Below are 20739 nucleotides of genomic sequence, written 5' to 3'. Positions count from 1 at the left end.
GGGAAACCATGTACACGAGTAAATACAAAGTGTATATACAGTTAAAAAAATAATTTCACAAAGGAGAATTTACTAACTGTGGAGGAAGGGGAGAAAATCAAGAAAGGATTCATGTAGATGTCATTTGAGCTGAGGTTTGAAAAATCTAGGGAATTGTGAAGAAGGAGCTTTCCAGACACAGAGCATAGCGTGCAAAAGGCATGGAGATGGGAGGTGGGAAAATTGGGATTCAGATGCCATATTCTGGACATAGACATAACTCACAAAAGTTAAGAAAACAATAATAAGTCATGATTTGTACCAGCGGAGAGAGTAGTTCCACCAAAGAGATTTATTTACAAGCCTACTGAAATATTAATCAACAAACATTTGTGTGCCTCTGTGCCAGAAGCTATGGTAAACAATGGTGACATAACCACGAAAATGAAATAGTTCCCAACTTCATGGGGCATATGTTTTCCAAGGAGACAATATGCAAACATTTAAGTATATATAAAGTATGTATCTCAAGATATCAATTATTATAATTGATTTATATATTTATTACATAGTATTTCTCTATAGCTATCATATTAATATTATTTTATTATAAAATATAATTTTAATAAACATGGATTTAATGTTTTATACTACTTAACTATATTATTTATTAGATTTCATATTTTATTATTTTATTCTATTCTACTTATATTTATAATTATATTGTTTTATATGAAATTTTTATATTTTAATAATATATGTAATAATTATGTGTAATTTATATGTATATATTATGATTATAATATACATGATAATATTTTAAAGTCCAGCTTGTGTCATTTTCTCCATGGGACTTTTCCTAACCTCCTCACTTCATGTTTTTTTTTAATCTACTTATATTTTTCATAGTTTGTAAGTTCTTTGAGAGTAAACCTTAATACTTTAATTTAAAAAATGGTTGTGTTCTATGTGCCTAGTTCAGTGCTTAACATGAAGTAGGGGCTTAATAAATTCTTGCTGATTTATTGATTAAATATAAAATATAGCCCCATTTCTAGCCACTGGCTTAAGAGATTAGATTCATTATGGGGTAGGTCTGCTTGAGGAAAATAACCAAAAAAAAAGAGAGAAATGATTGAATAAATACTCAAAGGAATTGTAATTTCATTCCTTTGGGACTCACCTGACCCGTGTATATCACAGCCTTTGCATACCGGATAGTATGATTTCATGAGTTGCTTAGAAGAGAAAACTCCATCAGGTGGTTAGCAGCCCCCTGTGATGAGCTTCTGAACACAAAGTACATTAAAAGGTATTGTGGTCCTTTAATGACAGTTTCAGCCACCAGCCCATTTTCTTTGATGATGATAGTGCTGGTAAGTGATATGAATTTATCTTCATAATGATAATCAAAGTGGGTGTACACTGACCAGGGAATGGTTAAACAAATTATAGTACATGAATGTAATAGAATATTATTGCACACAAGATACTATAGATCCGGGGAACCAGAGAATCTTGGAAAGACTTCTATGAACTGAAATTGTAGTTTATCAGTTGTTTAAATTTAACTTGAATGATTTTTATCATGAACATGGCCTGTTATTTTGCACCTGAGATCTTTTGATTTTTACTATTATTTAAAATAATACTGTTGTATCATTGTAACCATGTATGTTAAGTATTTTTTGACCTAGCTTTTGCCACTGTATCTCTTCAGACTAGTCTCTCCACATTTCTTTATTCATATTCTTTGTTACTTAATCTCTTTATTTGACAATTCCCTTTTTTATTTTGTAATGTTTTTGTTTTCACTTAGTTGTACAGATCAATTTTTTTCATTCTTTCTATTAATGTCCTTTTTAGCTATAACAGAAGGCATATGCCAAATGAAGCTAGAATGGAATGATAAAATAGAGAAATGTCAAAAGTTTTCCATTGTTATTTTCATTATATCTTCCAGTTTTCATTCAGAAATGTGTTCATTCAGTAAAAATTTTCCCTTCCCATTTTATTCCTTCCTCATTTCAATAATGAACTTCAAATTAATTTTGCTCTACAGTTAGTAATAATCCAAATTTTACTGTAGAGGACAGCTAGGCAATTCAGTAGATTGAGAAACAGGCCTAGAAAAGGGAGGTCTTGTGTTGAAATTTGGTCTTAGGTATTTCCTAGCTGTGTGATGCTGGGCAAATCACTTAACCTCTATTTTCTAGCCTTTATCACCTTTTAGGTGGTATTGAAACCAATATACAGTATTGCTTCTATGACAGAAGGTAAGGGTTTGGGTTTTTTTTTAAGTATGCTGAAATGTCTATATCTGAGTCAAGTAAATTTCAAAGAAATTAATCAATCATAGGCTGAGAAGATGAAGGGAATTAATATAATTAATAAAGGAACAATAAAAAAAAAGGGAAATGATATGCAATATTAGCCATTCAATACTTTTTAAAGATTTTTTTAAGTATGCTTTGTTGATGTTTTTTGTCTGTCACTGTCATTTCAACAACACTGACTCTAAATTAAGCCCTACTTTTCAACAATACTAACATTTGATTTCTGGTATTTAGTTTTACCAATGATAATAATAGTTAACATTTGTATTGAGCTTACTATGTGCCAGGCATCTACCAACCACTTTACAATTTGATCCTTACAACAATTCTGGGAGGCAGGTACTATTGTTATCCTCATTTTACAGTTGAGGAAATTCATGGCTAATAAGTATCTGTGGAAGAATTTAAGCCCAGGTCTTCCTGATTCCAGGTCCATTACTCCATCTGCTATGCCACACTAACCTTTGTTATGTAAAGGATGGCAATTCACATTCATAGGTAAAGTCCCCTTGGGCATGGGTACCTCAGGTTTAAGGTAATCTTTGAGTCCACTCTCTTAAAACTGTAGCTGAGAAGTAACCACCAATATGTGTGTGAGTGTTTTTTATTAGAGTTATGATGAGGAAAACATTTGGCAAACCTAGAGAATGATAATATGGACCATTGGACCTAGTCTACCCGATAACTGAAACTATGTGTTATCTCCCCACTAATAGAAATTTAGCTCCTTGAGAACTGGGGCTGCCTTACATTTATTTGCATCCCCTCAGTGCTTAGCACATTGCTTGGCATATCGTAAGCATTTAACCCAGTGGTTCCCAACTTTTTTGGTCTACTGCCCCCTTTCCAGAAAAAAAAATATTACTTAGCGCCCCCTGGAAATTATGAAACTATTTATTGAACTCAGAATAGAATGTAATACAAAAAAAGTGTGGCCATCACTGCTCACCCTGGATCACTGCAGCACCCACCAGGGGGCGGTAGCGCCCACTTTGGGAATCACTGATTTAACCAATGTTTTTTCATTTATTTATTCATTCATGTTATTTCCTCTAGTACAATTAGGTCTGTTGTGAGATGGCATCTGTGATTCAGCTTTTTACTTTTTGGTGAAATTGGTGACCTTTTTCCCTCATTTGAAAGAAACATGACAGAAGCTGCAGTATGTATGGGGGCTGTTCATGCTGTAAAGGAAGTGTGGGAAACCAGGATCAAGAAACAAACTGAAGACCTGAAGAGAGAAAAAGAATTTCAGCAGAAGTAAGTTTCCCAAATGGTTATTAATAAGCTTCATGCTCTGACATCCTTAAGAATAAAAAGTCCCTAGTTATGCTTTGCAAACAACTCAAGAACCTTTCAAAGACAAAGTCAAAGAGCAAAGAGTGTCTTCCATGATGGTAATTTTGGTATCTGAACTGTAAACAAAACATATCATATCAAAACTTAATCATAAAAATATTAAAAATTGAAAGTACACAGATGTCCCTAAAATCTATTCATGGATCCTTAAGTTCTAGACACTTCAAAGATCTGTGATTTCAATGAAAGTAGGTGTATCCTCAATTACAATCCCTATATAACTTTTTAAATCATCCTTGAGATGTTGGGGACCAGAAAATTGCCTTGTTGCCAATGTTAGAGTCTCTCTGAGTTTAGTTAGGCTTCCTCTCAGACAACTTGTAACCTATTTCTATGCTTTTTCAGCTTGGTAGGATCTATAAGAGCTGGTCTTTGTTAGTATAGCCTTTGAAGAATCAAGATCATGACCATACAGCCATAGAGTATGACTTTTAGGGAAAAAGATATATGTAGAGATCCAAGACATCTTACACAATATGAAAACTTAATTCTGATTAATAATGACATAAGAATCTCAACATTAGTTCAGAACCAGTATTTTGTTTCTGATAATGAAACCAAGAAATGCTTTTTGGAAAGGTATGGTTATCCTTGTTCATATCAACTTTGAAAGGTGTAGGATGAAGAAAGGGAAGCCCTATCCAAAAATAACCCCAAAATACATAAAATTTTAGTTTATAAAAGAACATTCAAGACACAAATACAATTGAAAATATTTTTAAAGAGCTAAAGAATGATTTAAATAATTGGAGGAACATTTATTGTTGATAATTGAGCAAAGAAAGAAAAAAGAAAAATTAAGAAAAAATTAAAAATTAAAAAAAGAATGTTACATGATTTCAATGACAAATTATGGCCCCAAAGAAAAGACGAGAAAATGTGCCTCCTGCTCTTCATTGGAAAGGTGGGGTTGGGGTGGGAATAGGAATATTGCATATATTGTTAGATATGGCCAATATATTTTGCTGAATTGGTTTTAGAGTATCAGCGGGCTCTATTTTTTGGAATGTGACATAAAAACCAAAAAGTATCAATAAAAACTAGATAAAATTATACTTAAATTATATCTTTAAAGCAAAGTTAGGACTATATCACCTAAAGCATCCCAAATTCTGCATCTATTTTCTATGAATTTATCTAAACCTTTAAAAAACCAATCAATAAGCATTTATTCAACATTTACTATGTATCAGGAACTGTGCTAAATATTGGAGAATACAAAGAATGGTTTTTTAAATCCCTGTCTTCAAAGAGCTTTAATTCTAGTGGAAAAAATTATATTTTTATTTTATACCATTTCTTGACATAACAATTGCCATAAAAATGTTTCTCATAGTGCAAGGTACTAGTTTTTAGTAAAGTCTTCCATATCCTGTATTTATACAGCTGATTTTTCTTGATCCAATAAAAATATTTTCCATTCAGCTCTATTAAATTTTATCTAATTATATTTGACATTTCATGCAATTTGGTTTATTGATATCTTTTTAAATTCTGTCATCCCTCTCAAAAAAAAAGCACTCTTAGCTGTTTCATGTCATCTAAAAATATGTGCCTTCATCTAACTCATTAAAAAAATTATTTAAGGTCAAGGATGGAGAGCCCTCTAGTCCTCTACTAGAGATATCCTATCCAGGTTGATGCTAATCCATTTATCATTTTTATTTGGGTCCAGTCATTCAGCCAGTTCTGAATCTGCCCCATTGTACTATCATTTAACCTGACATTTTCCATCTTGTTCACAAGGATTTTGTGTGAGATGGCTAAATAGTTTGGTATTGCCAAAATATGTCAGGAATACTATGTCTATGACATTCTCCTTATTATCAGTTTTATCACTGTCAAAAAAAATATGATAGCAAGCCATTGATTAACCTAGAGTTGAAAGGAAACTTAGAAGCCATCTAATCCAATTTTCTTGTTTGAAATTGAGGAATAGAGGAACAAAAGGCTAAGTAAGTTGCCTACAGTCACATAGGTAGCATGAGTCAGGGTCAGTATTTTATCTCTGGTCCTTGGCCGTGCCATGCTTCCATAAAGAAACTAAGAGAGGTACTAAAGAATGTAATTAGTTACTTGGCTTTTCTTATATCAATGGAAACTATCACAATCATAGTATTTACCTCAGAACCACTAGATGAATGTACCATTTTAGCCTAATGGGAAAATTAATGTATAATAATAGCAGTTACATATATTAATCCCTTATATAAAGGGTATTTGAAGTACCAAACAAGTAACGTGTTTAGGGTTCTTGAAAGATGAATGCTTTTCCAACTTTTAGTAATACCTTTGTTCAAAATATTGTTTCTCTTGAGTCTTCAGTGTGGAAATTTAAATGCTTCCCATATTCTTCACTAAAATGATTTCTTGGTTTCTAGGCTAGTGCGAATCTGGGAAGAAAGAGTAAGCTTAACCAAGCTGAAGGAAAAAGTCATCAGGGAAGATGGAAGAGTCATTTTAAAGATAGAAAAAGAAGAATGGAAGGTAATTAGAGGAATTGACAGCCAACTTTTCACTTGTATTCTCTTTGATGAGTTTATAGAATGTTGTGTTCAGTTTATAGCATTCCACTGGGATGGCAATTAGGAAAGTCTGTAAAATGTGGAAGTTCAAATTTTAAAAAATGGAATGTGAACCACACAACTAGCTGAGGAGACATACCAAATTCTTCTAGAGATATTTTCTCTAAAATTTCAACTTAGTCCTCAATATTTATACTAGCTTTGTCCATATTGATTCAAATTAGTAGCAATAATTTCTCTATAAATCCTTTTATTCTAGCTCTCACTTTTCTCATTTATCTATTTATTTATTACATTTATTTTTATTTTTTTAGAAAAATTTTCCATGGTTACATGATCCATGTTCTTACTTTCCCCTTCACCCCACAAAGCCCCACCCCCATAGCCAACACACATTTCCACTGGTTTTAACATGTGTCATCAATCAAGACCTATTTCTATATTATTGATAGTTGCATTGGTGTGGTCCTTTTGAGTCTATATTCCCAATCATGTCTGCATCAACCTGTGTTCAAGCAGTTGTTTTTCTTGTGTTTCCACTCCTGTATTTCTTCCTCTGAATGTGGGTAGTGTTCTTTTCCATAAATACCTCAGAATTGTCCTGGGTCATTGCATTGCTGCTAGTACAAAAGTCCATTACATTTGATTTTATCACAGTGTATCAGTCTCTGTGTACAATGTTCTCCTGGATCTGCTCCTTTCACTCTGCATCAATTCCTGGAGGTCTTTCCAGTTCATATGGAATTCCTCCAGTTTATTATTCCTTTGAGCACAGTAGTATTCCATCACCAGTATATACCACAATTTGTTTAGCCATTCCTCAATTAGAGGGCATACCCTCGTTTTCCAGTTTTTTGCCACCACAAAAAATGCGGCTATAAATATTTTCGTACAAGTCTGTTTATCTATGATCTCTTTGGGGTACAGACCCAACAATGGTATGGTTGGATCAAGGGGCAGGCAGTCTTTTAGAGCTCTTTGGGCATAGTTCCAAATTGCCATCCAGAATGGTTGGATCAGTTCACAACTCCACCAGCAATGCGTTAATGTCCCAATTTTGCCACATCCTCTGCAACATCTCACTTTTCTCATTTAATAAGGTATGGGAACAAAAGTTTCTCTCAATAAAACATTCATCACAATGCTGTTGATGGCAAAATAGCTTTCACATGAAAACCCCACAGTGGGAATGGAAAGGAAAAGGGAAATTTTTATTTTTCATTAGAGTGACAGGATCATAGATTTAGAGCTAAATCCTTTATTTTACAGATGATGAAAATGAGACTCATGGAGGTTATATGATTTTCTCAGGGTTGCACAGTTAGTAACAGCATACAAGGTAGGTAAGAGTATACTCATAAATATTCAACAACTGACTTCAGAAAAAAAGGTATGCAGGACATATTTTAAAATTTAATCTGCAATATTAATACCTTCTCTATTACTTTAAGTTCAGGCAGTCAATAAAACAATAAACCATCTTTATGTAGCATTTGACAATTTCTAAAGTATAAATGCTCCTACTGAAGATTTGACAATTGGCTCTTCCTAGTAAAAGCTATTTCCAATTTTCCCCCTGGGAAAAGGACTGACTATGAAATTAGGGCTTCCTGACTATAGGGTACAATACTCTATCCACTACACGAGATATCTCTGATATAGCAAAGTCTTCATTTCCATGCCATTCCCTCAAGAACCAAAAAGACCTGGACAGTCTTTTCCTTTCTCCATTCCCATACACCCCACTGAATTCCTATCCATTTTTTAAAGTTCAAAGCTCAACTCAAATACCACTTTTCCTGAGAAAGCATTCCTATGCCTTTCCAATTTGTTGGACACTTGTCTCCTCAAATCTCAGTTATACTATCTGAAATTGTAAGAGACAACAAATTGGAAAGACATATATACATATATATGCCTTTTTCTATGTTATGTTATTTGATCCTCACTACAGTTGTGGCCAAATTGCTTTCTTTCCTGGTGGTGCTCAAGGAAGAAATTCTGTCAGCCTCTAGGTGGGAGATTACTTAGCAATATTAGGCTCTAAATAATTACTGCAACAGGGTAGAACAAATGAACAAAGTGGTAAGAAGAACATTAAAAACGATATCATCTATAATTCTTAAACTACTCTAATGTTACAACTTAATAAATTTACTTTGATTATCACTCAAATGCTGTCTTTATAGACTAATATATGCAGCTCATGAGCTCTAAAAGATCGGCAATGACAAATAACTAGGTTCATCTTTTTAATTCCTCAAATAATGTAGAAGTAATATCAGACTAGTAGTCTGAAACAATAGGATCCCCAAAGAAAGATATTTTAAATGGGCAGACTTTTTTCTACTTGCCATTAGGGTCAATCAGATTTTTCTAGTTAAGGTCTGGTTTTATGCATATAGGCATATTTTTATGCTTTTAATTATTCAGGGTTGACCACTGAATTTACTTTTTCTAAAGGCAAAGAGGAGAGAAATATTCAGAGAATTTTAAACCCACACCAGTCAAATATACTATTTTTCTTAGTAGGATTCATACAGATGGGATTTAAATTTGGGAATTACTCATTAGTTTTAAATACCTATGACCATTCTATTTTTATTGTTTTATTAATATGAGAGATCAAAAAATGTCTGGATGTGACTAAATATGAATTCTCAATTTATGAATTCTATGTTTACATACTAATGTTTATAGGAAAATAGTTTAAGTTCTAGTTTACTTAGAATTTGAAGGGCTAAAAAGTAGAGGAATAAATTTCTTAAAATTTGTTAATTATGCAAGGTACTGAAAATATGACAATGAGGGGGTCATAATTTTATACCTCATCATGAAAAGGTGGTGATACTGTGTTCTTAAAGTTTATTCCAGCAAAATCATAAAGGCTAGCTTGCAGGCTTTACTTGGCTGGTAAAGTTTACTGTATAAACCTAGTAATATATTTTATATTACCTACTCTAGCTAAATTAAATGAAAATCATCTTTAGGTTGGATGCAGGAAGGATGGGTTGTTTGATCATAGCAACAACCAAAGACAAAAACCACACCAATAAAATAACAGGTTCTTGAATCAAAATAGAAGGATCATGGATCAGGAGCTGGAAGAGTCTTCAGAGGTCTTAACTCAGCTCCCTCATTTTACAAATTTGGAGACCAAGGATCAGGGAAATTAAGGGACTTACCCAAAGTTGCAAAGGTAGTGATGGTCAATCAGAGAAGGATATTTTTCTGATGGTTTCAAAATCAAACAATAACTAACATTTAAAGAACACTTTGAGCATGGCAAAACACTTCACAAATATTTTATTTGATCTTCACAGCAGTCCCATGAGGTAGGTATTATAACTATCATTATTCCCCTTTTACACATGTGGAAATGGAAGGTAAGAGAGGTTAAAGGATTTACCCAGGGCCACACAGCTAGTAGGTATCTAAGCCAAGATTTGAACTTGTCTTTATGATTCCAACTTTATTGCTCTCTAGTCTGGACTACTAAGTTACAATACCTTCTCTGCAGCCATATTGACTTTCAGAGAACCAGGATACCATGAATTAAAACACCACCACTTAAATCATAAACGAATTCTATTTATAATTTTTTTCTCTTTGGGTTTAGACTCTTCCTTCCTCTCTACTAAAACTGAATCATCTGCAGGAATGGCAGCTTCATAGAACTGGTTTAGTAAAAATTCCTGAATTCATCGGACGATTCCAGAACCTCATTGTATTGGATTTATCCCGAAATGCAATTTCAGAGATCCCTCGAGGAATTGGTAAGGCAGTGTTATTTCATGTCTGGATTCTTCAGCTGCTGGTCTGATTTTTGTAAAAGGATTTGCGGAAAAAAGATATCACTTCCATGTTACATATTAATTCCCTAAATAAGGTGGAACAACTGCTCTAGATGGAGTCAAAGAAGGTGTCACACGTCAGGATTATTAGAATTGTTCATTGAGAATCTCTTGTTTTAAAAAAGCCTAATTATTTTAATTCAATTCAATAGACATTTGTCAGTTGGCTGCTTTGTGGTAGACACTGTGCTATAACATAGTTTGTGTATTAAGAGGAAATGAAGAAAGGATATACAACTTGGAAAAATTGATGAGCTGTTGATGTAAATGCAGAAATGCAGCATATGAAGTTATCCTGAGCAGAAATTATTGATCATATGTCTGTTGTGGGCTACCACCCTAACTGCAGGCTTGTTGGCTTGAAATAATCTTTTAGGGTGATGCTGACCATTCTCCTGGCTTAAAAATTCAGGAGGAATATAGAATGAAGTGATAGAAGAAGGGGCAGAACCTAGCTTGGGGACACAAAAAGGTCAGAAGGTTGGGAATTTTGAATTCATTTTCCAGAGATAGCTTTGAAGAAAATGATGGCTACAAACAAAACTAATGAAGCTAAAATTGGAAGGGAATCAGGAAACTGGGGGCGGGAAATCTTTAGAACAAGTTTCTCCTATAAGGTTCTCAATTCAAAGTTATAAGGACTAGTTCCAAATGTATACGAGTAAACTTTCCTGATTGATGTCATCAAATAATATGAAGAGTCAATTTTCTAAAAAAGAAATCCAGGTTACCAACAAATAAATGGAAAAAATGTTCCAAATCACCAATGATTAGAAGAATACAAATAAAGTTACTCTGAAATTTTGTCTCTCATCTGTCAGATTAGCTAAGAAAACAAAAAAGAAAAATTACAAATGTCAAAAGAAATGTGGAAAAACAGACACACTGATGCATTAATGGTGGAATGGTGTACTAATAACAATTTTAGAAAGCAATTTGGAACTATGCCTCAAATGTTACTAAACTGGGCATACCCTTTGACTCAACAATATACTATTAGGCCTATACCCCAAAGAGACCAAAGAAAGAGAAAAAGGACCCACATGTACACAAATAGTCAAAGCAGCTCTTTTTATGGTGGCAAGGAACTAAAAACTAAGAGGTGTTCAGGAATTGGGGAATGGCTGAACAAATTATGATATATTAATAGAATGGAATATTACTGTGCTGAAGAAAATGAAGAAGGCCATAGTTTCAGAGAGATGTGGGAAGAATTATATGAATTGATACCATGTTAAGTGAGCAAAACCAGAATGATTTACATATTAACAACATTATAAAGACAAGCAACTTTGACATATTATCCTATAGTTTGTCACTGTACCCTCCAAGTATACTTCTTCTAGCCACTCTGATGACAATAAAAACTTTTAAGAGTTACCAATATCATCTTTTCATACAGGAATACAAATCACTTGAACTTATTGGGTCTCAAAAAAATTGTTTTTCCTTTCTTAATTACCTTTTGATCATTCTCATGAGTTCTGCATTTGGGAATCACATTTTCTAAGTATGGTCTTTTCTTCAGGAATGCTTGGAAATCTTCTATTTTATTAAATGACCATACTATCTCCTGCAAGAATATAGTCAATTTTGCTGGGTGGTTTATTCTTGGTTATAGATTCAGTTCCCTTGCTTTCCAGAATATTATATTCCATGGCTTCTGGTCCTTCAGTGTGGATACAGCCAGGTCCTATGTAATCCTAACTGTGGCATGATATCTGAATTGTTTCTTTTTAGCAGCTTGTAGTATATTTTCCTTGGTCTGGAAGTTCTTGAACTTGGCTATAACATTCCTGGGAGTTATCAACTGGGGATTAAATGCAGGAGGTGATTTGTGGATTCTTTCAATCTCTACTTTACCCTCTTATTCAAGAATATCTGGGCAATTTTCTTGAATAAGTTTCTATAGAATGATGTCCAGGGGGCAGCTGAATAGCTCAGTGGATTGAGAGCCAAGCCTACAGATGGGGCTGGGGGGTGGGGTGGGTGTTCTAGTTTCAAATCTGGCCTCAGACTCTTCCCAGCTATGTGACCTTGGGCATGTTATTTTAACCCCCATTGCCTAGCCTTTACCATTCTTCTGCCTTGGAACCAATACAAAGTATTAATTCCAAGATGGAAGGTAAGGGTTTAAAAAAAATGATGTCCAGGCCTTTTCTTTTGTCATGATTTTCTGGTAGTCCAATAATTCTTAAATTGTCTCTGTTAGACCTATTTTCCAGGTCTGTTGTTTTATCAATGAGGGGTTTCACATTTTCCTCAATTTTTTCATTCTTTTGATTTTGTTTTATAGACTCTTGCTGCCTTGCGAAGTCATTTGCTTCTAGTAGTTCAATTCTAATTTTTAACGACTGAATTTCATCCTTTGCTTTTTGATCTTCCTTTTCCTTTAGATCTATTTTTATTTGTATGTCATCTTTCACTTTCTTTGATTCATTTTTAACCTGGTCAATTCTGACTTTTAGGACACTATTTGTTTGTTTTAGTTCATGTGCTTCCGTTTCCAGATGGCTTATTTTGCTTTTTAAGTTCTTTTCTCAATTTCCTTCAGCCTCTCTTAATTGTTTTTCAAATTGTGTTTTGAGTGTTTCCAAAGCCTGAGTCCAATTTGCTGGGGTTCCTGAGTTTTTGTTTGGTGTTCCTTGGTCCTCCTCTGTTCCATTTGTTCTTTGTTCATTATCTGAACAGAACCTGTCTATTGTAATTTCTTGTTTCTTTTTGTTGTTTACTCATTTTTTTCCTTTCTTTCCCCCTCCTTATTAGTTGTATTCTTGCTCTTCTGTTTATTTGCTGGATCTGTGAGTTTGAGCTTTTCTGTCCTGAAGGGGCTTCTTCTCTCCTATGTTAATTGGATTAGGTTGATGGAGCTGACCTGTTGTATTAATGTACCCTATAGTCAGATCTTTCCAGCTGCCAGCAGAAATTAAAGGTGAAGGTGAAGGTGTGGAGGTTAAAGGTATTATCCTTGTCCTCTCTTCCTTTCTGCCAGCCACCTCCCTGCCAGCTGGCTGGTCTGAGCTTTGAGCTTCCCGTGGTGGTACCAAAGTACTCAGTCACGGCTGCAGCCTTCACCCTGGGATCCCAGTCAATCAGATTCTTACCTTGGATCTCAGTTCAGTAAGTGGGGGAGGGGTGCTGGAGACTGAGTTTTTCTGCCCTCTGGAGTCTTCTTCTCTGCACTATTGATAGACTGGATTAAACCAGTAGAGCTGATCTGCAGACCTAAATGTGCCTTGAGGCCAACACTTCCAGAGGTAGAGGCCCAAATGCCCTCCTCTTTGCCCCTCTCCTCCAGCTGATCCCCTACCAGCTGTGGTCAGAGTCCTGAGCCTTGAATAGTTGTGGTAGCAAGGCACTCCCTCTGGGTTGGAGCCCTCATCCTGAGATTCCACTAACCATTTGATTCTCATCATAGTAGGTGGGGGAGGAGTCCTGGGACCTTCCTTCTTTCTTTCCTTAAATCCAAGAATTGAACCTTCTCTGTGTACATTTTAAATTGAATTGAGCAGGAGGGGCCCCTGGCTGTGTTGTGTTGTATTTGGTTTTCTATCCTCCTTGAAGCACTTTGTTTTTGATTGGTGTGGAAGGTTTTTCACAGAGGAATTGATTTTTGCTGCTTCTAAGCTGCCATCTTGACTCTGCCCCCAGACAAATAATTTTGGAAAAGCTTAAGAATTCTGATCTATATGATAACCAACCATGATTTCAGAGGATAATGGTCAAGTAGAATATCTACTTTATAGATATTTTTTAAAAATTTGGCCAATGTAGGAATTTATTTTGTTTGACTGTGTATTTATTATGAGTTTTCTTTTTTTTTTTTAGGGAGTGGGGGAGGTGAGAAAAAAAATAGAGTTTTGTCAAGTGGAAAAAATTAAATTTAAAAAAGTAGAAAGAATAAAAGTAGTAGTTAAGATATTGTGTAACATTTTATTAATGGATGTTTGATTTTATGACCATTTGTTTCATCTAATGTGCATCTTCTATAGGACTGCTGACAAGGCTTGAGGAACTGATTCTCAGTTACAACAAAATCAAGACTATTCCCAAAGAGCTGAGTAACTGTGCCAGCTTAGAGAAACTGGAACTTGCTGTCAACAGAGATATCTGTGACCTTCCACAGGAGGTTAGCATAATATAACTTCCAACAGAAATATTCTCTATTCATTCTGGCTTATTTTCAGTTCCATGGTTGTTGGGGGAAGAAAAAAACAATTTGATAAGTAATAGTTTGGTTTCAGTTTTTAACATGGAATTTGGTAGAAACATTTAAAATATATCTTATTAAATAAAATAGAAATCAGTCTTTAATTAGAGAAAGAGCATGATTCACTTCAAAGATGGTAATCGTGAATTTTGAGCAATGACATGGCACTATAACGGCTTCTTTCATAATTGTTTATGAAGTAAGGGTGTTTCCAGGTTTTGCATGAATGTGACACCATGTTAAATATCCTCTTTGACAGAGATGGGGCTCTGCCAGGTCAGAAGCAAGATAGAAGGCTTGGTGAAATGCTAAACCTTGATCTATGTGTGACATGTTGTCACACCATTAGCCACTCTAAATGACTCATATACTAAGCCTTAGATTTTGCATTCAGATGGAAAAAGAAGATGCTGTAAACTCTCCTATAAACCAGGGAAGGAAATTATTACTGAGCCCTGTCTTAATACAGTAATACACTTGAGATTGCAAACCTCTAAAGTGCCAAATATTTGAATTTCTATGCACAATATGCATTTTCTAGGTCACATCACCCACAATACAGAAGATTAGACATTTTATCCCATCCTCACTAACTCAAAAATTCCCCAAAGTAGAAATTATGTTTAAGAAGCAAAGCAATTACAGCTGTCTCCACAGGCTAAGACACCAAGAAGCCAAATGAGGTAACAGCCTTATGATTTAACAGTAGAGAACAAACTCCTTGCACCCTCTACCAGATTCTACTCTCTGACAAGGTACACAACCAGATCTACCAATTTATGCTTTGGAATCCACTCAGCAATCTCCTTATTGCTGCTGTATCTTTGTCAGCCTACCCTGTCTGTGGCAACAAAAAGCAGGAGGAAGAAGTAGAAGAAGTCAGGAGCATGCTCTGCCTGGGTCAGCAGCACCCAGCCAAAGAACTAAAGAACAGAGGAACTGGAACAGGTGCCAGAATGTGTTTAGGGTTGCACCAGTCCTGAAGGAAACCCAGTTGTCATCCAGTTGGGATCAGTACTCTCTCTTTGGGAAACTGAGCCCTATAAAAAATGAATGCCCCAAGCAGCTGGGTAGCTCAGTGTATTGAGAGCTAGGCCTAGAGATGGGAGGTCCTAGGCTCAAATCTGGCCTCAGACACTTCCCAGCTGTGACCCGGGGCAAGTCACTTAACTTCCACTGCCTAGCCCTTACCACTCTTCTGCCTTGGAGAATTGTATTGACTACAAGAAGGAAGGTAAGGGTTTATATAAAAAAAATTTAAAAATAAAAAAAAATTAATGCCCCAAGAAGGAAGAGGCTGAGATAGCTTTGTTGTCCAGCCCCTGGGGACAAATCCCCCATCAAAGGAGAAAGAGTCAGAAAGTGAGCAATAAGGGATTATAATGGGAAAAAATGACTAAAGTGACTGAAGATCTGGGGAGGAAGAAAGTTCAGTTAAATAATCTAGGGCACAAAGAGGTAAACCAGTGCTGTTGTGAGGAATAAATGAGATAGCATCTTTAGAGAGCTTTGCAAACTTTAAAGCACTTTATGAATACTAATTATTATTAGGTAATCCTCAAATATTAGGTGTTAAAATGACAACAGAAACATTACCATGCAGTAAAGACATAAAATATGCTTCTTCTCCAGATGTAAATTCTGGGAAGCTTCTCTAGACTAATTAATATAAACCTTTACATTTAGTTATTTTTGGAAGATATCTAAGGGAGCAGTCTCAATTTTTTTTATTTTGTTTTTTATTCTTCCTAGGGTTTTTTTTTTTTTTTTTTTTTTGTGGAGGGGGGAGCTATATTTTGTGCTACAAGGATAAGAGCTCTTTGAGGTATGATGTATACTTCAATTCCCTGAGTGGTATTAATTTGAACTCTTTAGTTCTGAAAGTCTCCTTTTCCTTTTCAGCTTAGCAATCTGTTGAAGCTTATTCACCTTGATCTGAGTATGAACCAGTTTACAACAATCCCTTCTGCTGTGCTACATATGCCTGCTCTTGAGTGGTTAGACATGGGAAGCAATAGACTTAAAACACTTCCTGAATCTATTGACAGGTAAAGTGATAATAATTATTATTTTTAATCAGTTAGCTATATCAACCAAAGCTCTGATTTTGGTCAGGACTGCAATGAAACTAACAATATTTCATTCTATACTTTAGCCCTAGTAAACCTTTATATTCAATACGAATAAAAGGTTTTGGTGGGAATATAAATTTTCCCTTTTTTTTAATCAGCCATCATTCCTGGTTTTCTTCTAGAGAATAAGTTTGTCACTGCCTTGCTAATCTACAATCTTTAGATATTGTATTTTAGTGAAATTCTCCTAAGTAGCACAGAAACAATATACCCCAAAACCTAGGGCATACTCCTATTGCACTTATAGGAATAGGAGTTTCATTGAATGAGCAACATGAATGAGTTTGCAATCTGTATCTTTGGAGTGAATAATAGATCAGAATAATAGCTTATATTTCTCATGTCTCAAAAGTCTTAGTTCAATTTAAAGATTTTTTAAAGTTTAAAGCATTAAAACACTATATAGTCAACCCTTAACTTTTGTAGGAATTATGTTGATGAATGTAATAAAAGCAAATGTTGATACATTGAACCTATGAGAAAAAGGAGATTAGGTTCCTATGACCACCAAAAACTGTAATCTTTCACTAGAATTTGCTGGAAATATACTTTTCTGTATAGAATTTTTTATAACAGTTCACTAATTCTGATAATATGCACTTTTCTTGACACAGTCACCATGAAATAACCCATAAAATGCAGTATACAAAATATAATTGGTAACATGAAAAACATTTTTCCTCACTACTATAATAATAGAGCCAATAACCAATGTTTGATATAGGGGAGAGAGAGAGAGAGTCTACGTGGACTCTCCTCCAGCTCTCCCCTGGGGCCAAATATACACTGGGAGACTTTAAGGGATGTCACCCCGAAACTGGGTGACCTGGATGGTCATGCCACCCCAAAGGAGTTTGGGGGCAAGGCTTCCCCATAAGATGAGGTATATAGTATCCCAATCCACTTCTGAATAAGGATGGGGTTCACACAAACCTGCCCCCAATCAGTTAATTTCACAGCGGGGGTGGGGGTCTGGCTTCAAAATGGAGGGAGCCAGACCAAGCTGTGGTTCCCCTCTCCTTTGTTGTCTCTCAGGCACTCTGGAATGCTATCTGACTGATAAATGGCTTTTATTATTTGCAATTCAGGGATTGGGGAAAGGGGTGAAGGACAGAGGGATTTTGGGGTGCTCTCTTTGCTATTGCTATGGGGTCCGTCACTTGGGTGGGATCCCTAGTGGTTCCCTCACCCAAGCTTCTCCCCTTGTCCCTTCTCCTTCTGTTTTTCTATTTCTGTCCTTTCCCATAATTGTAAGGTTTGATTGAAAAAAGGGTCTCTCAGCAAGGTTGGAAATGGGAGGAGACTAAGAGATCACTCCCAAAATGGAGTCCAAAAAATTAGCTAACTCTATGGTTGAAGTCTTGATGGGTAAGATGCAATGGAATGGCTTTGATCAGGGAATCAGGGTTTCAATTTCCAAAGAAAGATCCTCAGGAAGCCCTAAGGACTGGATCCGAGCTGGGATGTCCTCCTCCTCTTTCCTCCCAGTCCTCTGCCGGAAGACCTCTCTTCTTTCTTCCTCAGAGAAAGACCCAGAATTCTCTCTGGTCTCAACTGTCAGCAACTCCTTCTCTGGCTCCTTTTGTCCCATCCCCCTTGCACAAATCCCATCCTTACACTACTAATTCCCTAAAATTCTGTGACCTTTTGTCCTATCTCATTTTTTAAAAATCAACATCTACTTCAGACAGTATTCACTTTTATAACACATGAAGCCTACAATATTATAAATACTATACAACAAATAAAATATTTTAACATAAAAATATTTTGAATATTTATTTTTTATTTACCAATTACACATAAAATATTTTATTTCCCCCAATTTCATGTTAAAAACAATGCTTTAACATTCATTGTCTTTAAATTTTTGATTTCCAAATCCTCCTCCTCCTTTCTACTCTGCCTTCTTCCTTCCCTCCCTTTTCCCTTTCCTAAGAAAACAAAAACATTTTAAAATCTGAATCTTACCTTGTATTGTATCATAAGGTGATGTGTGGGTGTTATACTGTATAATATCCTGCTTCCTGCTCATTTTGAGATCCATAAAAGTCTCCCAGCTAATGGCAGCTGCAGATCTGGTATAAGGTTTATCTAAAACCTTTATTTCCTCACTAGGCAACATCAGTGACTTTGCATGCTTGAGCACAGAACTCAAAGAACTTGCACTATGCTATGGGGGGCATACTTACAAGAAAAAATTTGAATTTTGAAGGCAAACAATGAAAATATGCAAAGAATGCATGGCTCTAAATTTACAACAGTGTGATAAATGGTTGCAGTGAAGTGCTGAGTAGGATGCCCAGCTGCTCCACAGACTGGCCTGCATCTCCCCCTCATTTTTTCTTTATTAGCCCCAAATATGCCCCAATGTTAATGCAAAAATGAAATGAGGTTACTAATAAAACCACTCAAATGCTTGAAGCTGAAGGAATGTTAAACATGCAAATATTGAGGATTGACTTTATTAGCCATTATTACTCAATTTAATAATAATAGTTAGCATTTCTATAGCACTTTAAAGTTTGCCAAGTGCTTTACACATGTCATTTGGCCCATATAACAATCATGTATAATTATTATTCTTGTTGTATAGCTCAGGAAACTGAGGGAGGCTGAGAGTTTAGGTGACTTGCTTAGGGTTGTTTAGCTAGTAATTATGAGGCAGAATTTGATCTCTGGTCTTTTTGATTCCAGGTCCAGCAATTTATACATTTGTAGACATAGGGATTCATCATGACAAAAAATATGATTGACCTTTTTTTGGCTTCAATTAAAAAATACTACATTTTCACAATGCACATAGTAAAATTTCAAATCCTTTCATATTTCAGAATGGAAAACCTACATACATTATGGCTCCAACGGAATGAAATTACATGTTTGCCAGAAACCATAAACAACCTGAAAAACTTAGGAACTTTGGTTCTCAGCAATAATCAACTACAAGATATTCCAGAATGCATGGAAAGAATGGCAAATCTCAAGTAAGAAACTTGTGGCAAAGCATGAACCAAAGTGACCAGAAAGCTACCTACATAATCTCCTCAATGGCATAGAAAGAGCATAAGCAAAAAACTTAAAATTCAACTTGTTTAAACTTTGTTTATGCTCAGCCTATCTAAGTAATTCAGCCTAATTAAAGCCTTCAAATTAACAGCAACAGTTCCTATTTCTATACAGTCTTAAAGTTTACAAATTGCTGTCCTCACAATAATCCCATGGTGTAGGTAAAGCAAGCATTATTATTTCTGTGTAACAGGAAAGGAAACTGTTTCAAATCCTATTTTGATGCTTAATTATGGCTAGGAGGTAACTTATTTTATAGATGAATGAAATTTACTATAATTACTATAATGAGCTGAAGGAAATTTTTTGAATTAAAGAAAGATTTTGTGTTTTTCTCAAATTATTAGAAAGACATGGCATATAAAATAATGTTCTTTTCCTCTTGGGGAATGGCTTGTATTCTTATAAATTTGACTTAGTTCTTTATAAATTTGAGAAATTAGACCTTTATCAGAGACATTTGTTATAAATTAGACTTTTATCAGAGATGTTTTCCCAGTTTGTTGTTTCCCTTCTAATCTTGGTTAGATTAATACTATAATCAAACTTATTCTTTTTACATCTTATAATACTCTTTATTTCTTGTTTGGTCATAAATTCTTCCCTTCTCTGAAGATCTGAAGATTGCCAAAACTATTCTGTGTTCCCCTAATTTAGTTATGGTATCTAGGAGTTATTTTTAAAAAACTCTTGCCTTCTATCTTAGAATTAATTCTGAGTATTGATTCTAAGGCAGAAGAGGAGTATGGGCTATGCAATGGGGGTTAAGTGACTTGCCCAGGGTCACACAGCTAGGAAGTGTCTGAGGCTACATTTGAACCTAGGACCTCCCATCTCTAGGCCTGGCTCTCTATCCACTGAGCCACTTCGCTGCCCTGAAGAATGATCTTTTAAAAGTGTTGATATTTTTTTAGAAAAAAAAAAACCCAAACTCCTCATTTTCCAGGTTATCCCCCCACTCCCATCCCTACCCCATTAGAACAACCGTCACTGAAAAGGGAACCTGGTACAGTGGAAAGATTGTTGGATTGTAAGTCAAGATATGAGTTCAAATCCATCTGTCACCAGCTGTGTAGGTTTGGGCAAGACCCAATCTCCTTCCTAGGCCTGTTTCTTAACAAGGGAGGGGATTGGCCTCAATGATCTTCCAGCTCTAAATATTTGATTTTAATATTTAAATATTCCTTTCTTTCCTTTCCTTTCCTTTCCTTTCCTTTCCTTTCCTTTCCTTTCCTTTCCTTTCCTTTCCTTTCCTTTCCTTTCCTTTCCTTTCCT

The 20739-nt window shown here is 35.2% G+C and overlaps 1 protein-coding gene across 2 annotated transcripts in view; it reads left to right on the top strand.

Moving 5' to 3' along the window:
- Positions 1-3323: 3323 nt before the first annotated feature.
- Positions 3324-20739, top strand: part of LRRC39 (leucine rich repeat containing 39) — a 21713-nt gene continuing 4297 nt past the window's right edge. For both annotated transcript variants that reach the window (XM_044672148.1, XM_044672149.1), the window contains exons 1-6: positions 3324-3575; positions 6056-6161; positions 9819-9975; positions 14046-14182; positions 16166-16311; positions 19230-19382. In XM_044672148.1, the coding sequence (XP_044528083.1) occupies positions 3463-3575; positions 6056-6161; positions 9819-9975; positions 14046-14182; positions 16166-16311; positions 19230-19382 (812 nt within the window). In that variant the 5' untranslated portion in view covers positions 3324-3462. The remainder of the gene's footprint in view (positions 3576-6055; positions 6162-9818; positions 9976-14045; positions 14183-16165; positions 16312-19229; positions 19383-20739) is intronic.

Source organism: Gracilinanus agilis, chromosome 4 (genome assembly GCF_016433145.1).
Source record: "Gracilinanus agilis isolate LMUSP501 chromosome 4, AgileGrace, whole genome shotgun sequence".
Taxonomy (NCBI): Eukaryota; Metazoa; Chordata; class Mammalia; order Didelphimorphia; family Didelphidae; genus Gracilinanus; species Gracilinanus agilis.
The sequence above is the reverse complement of the archived record's forward strand: the minus strand, read 5'-3'. Positions and strand labels throughout refer to the sequence as shown.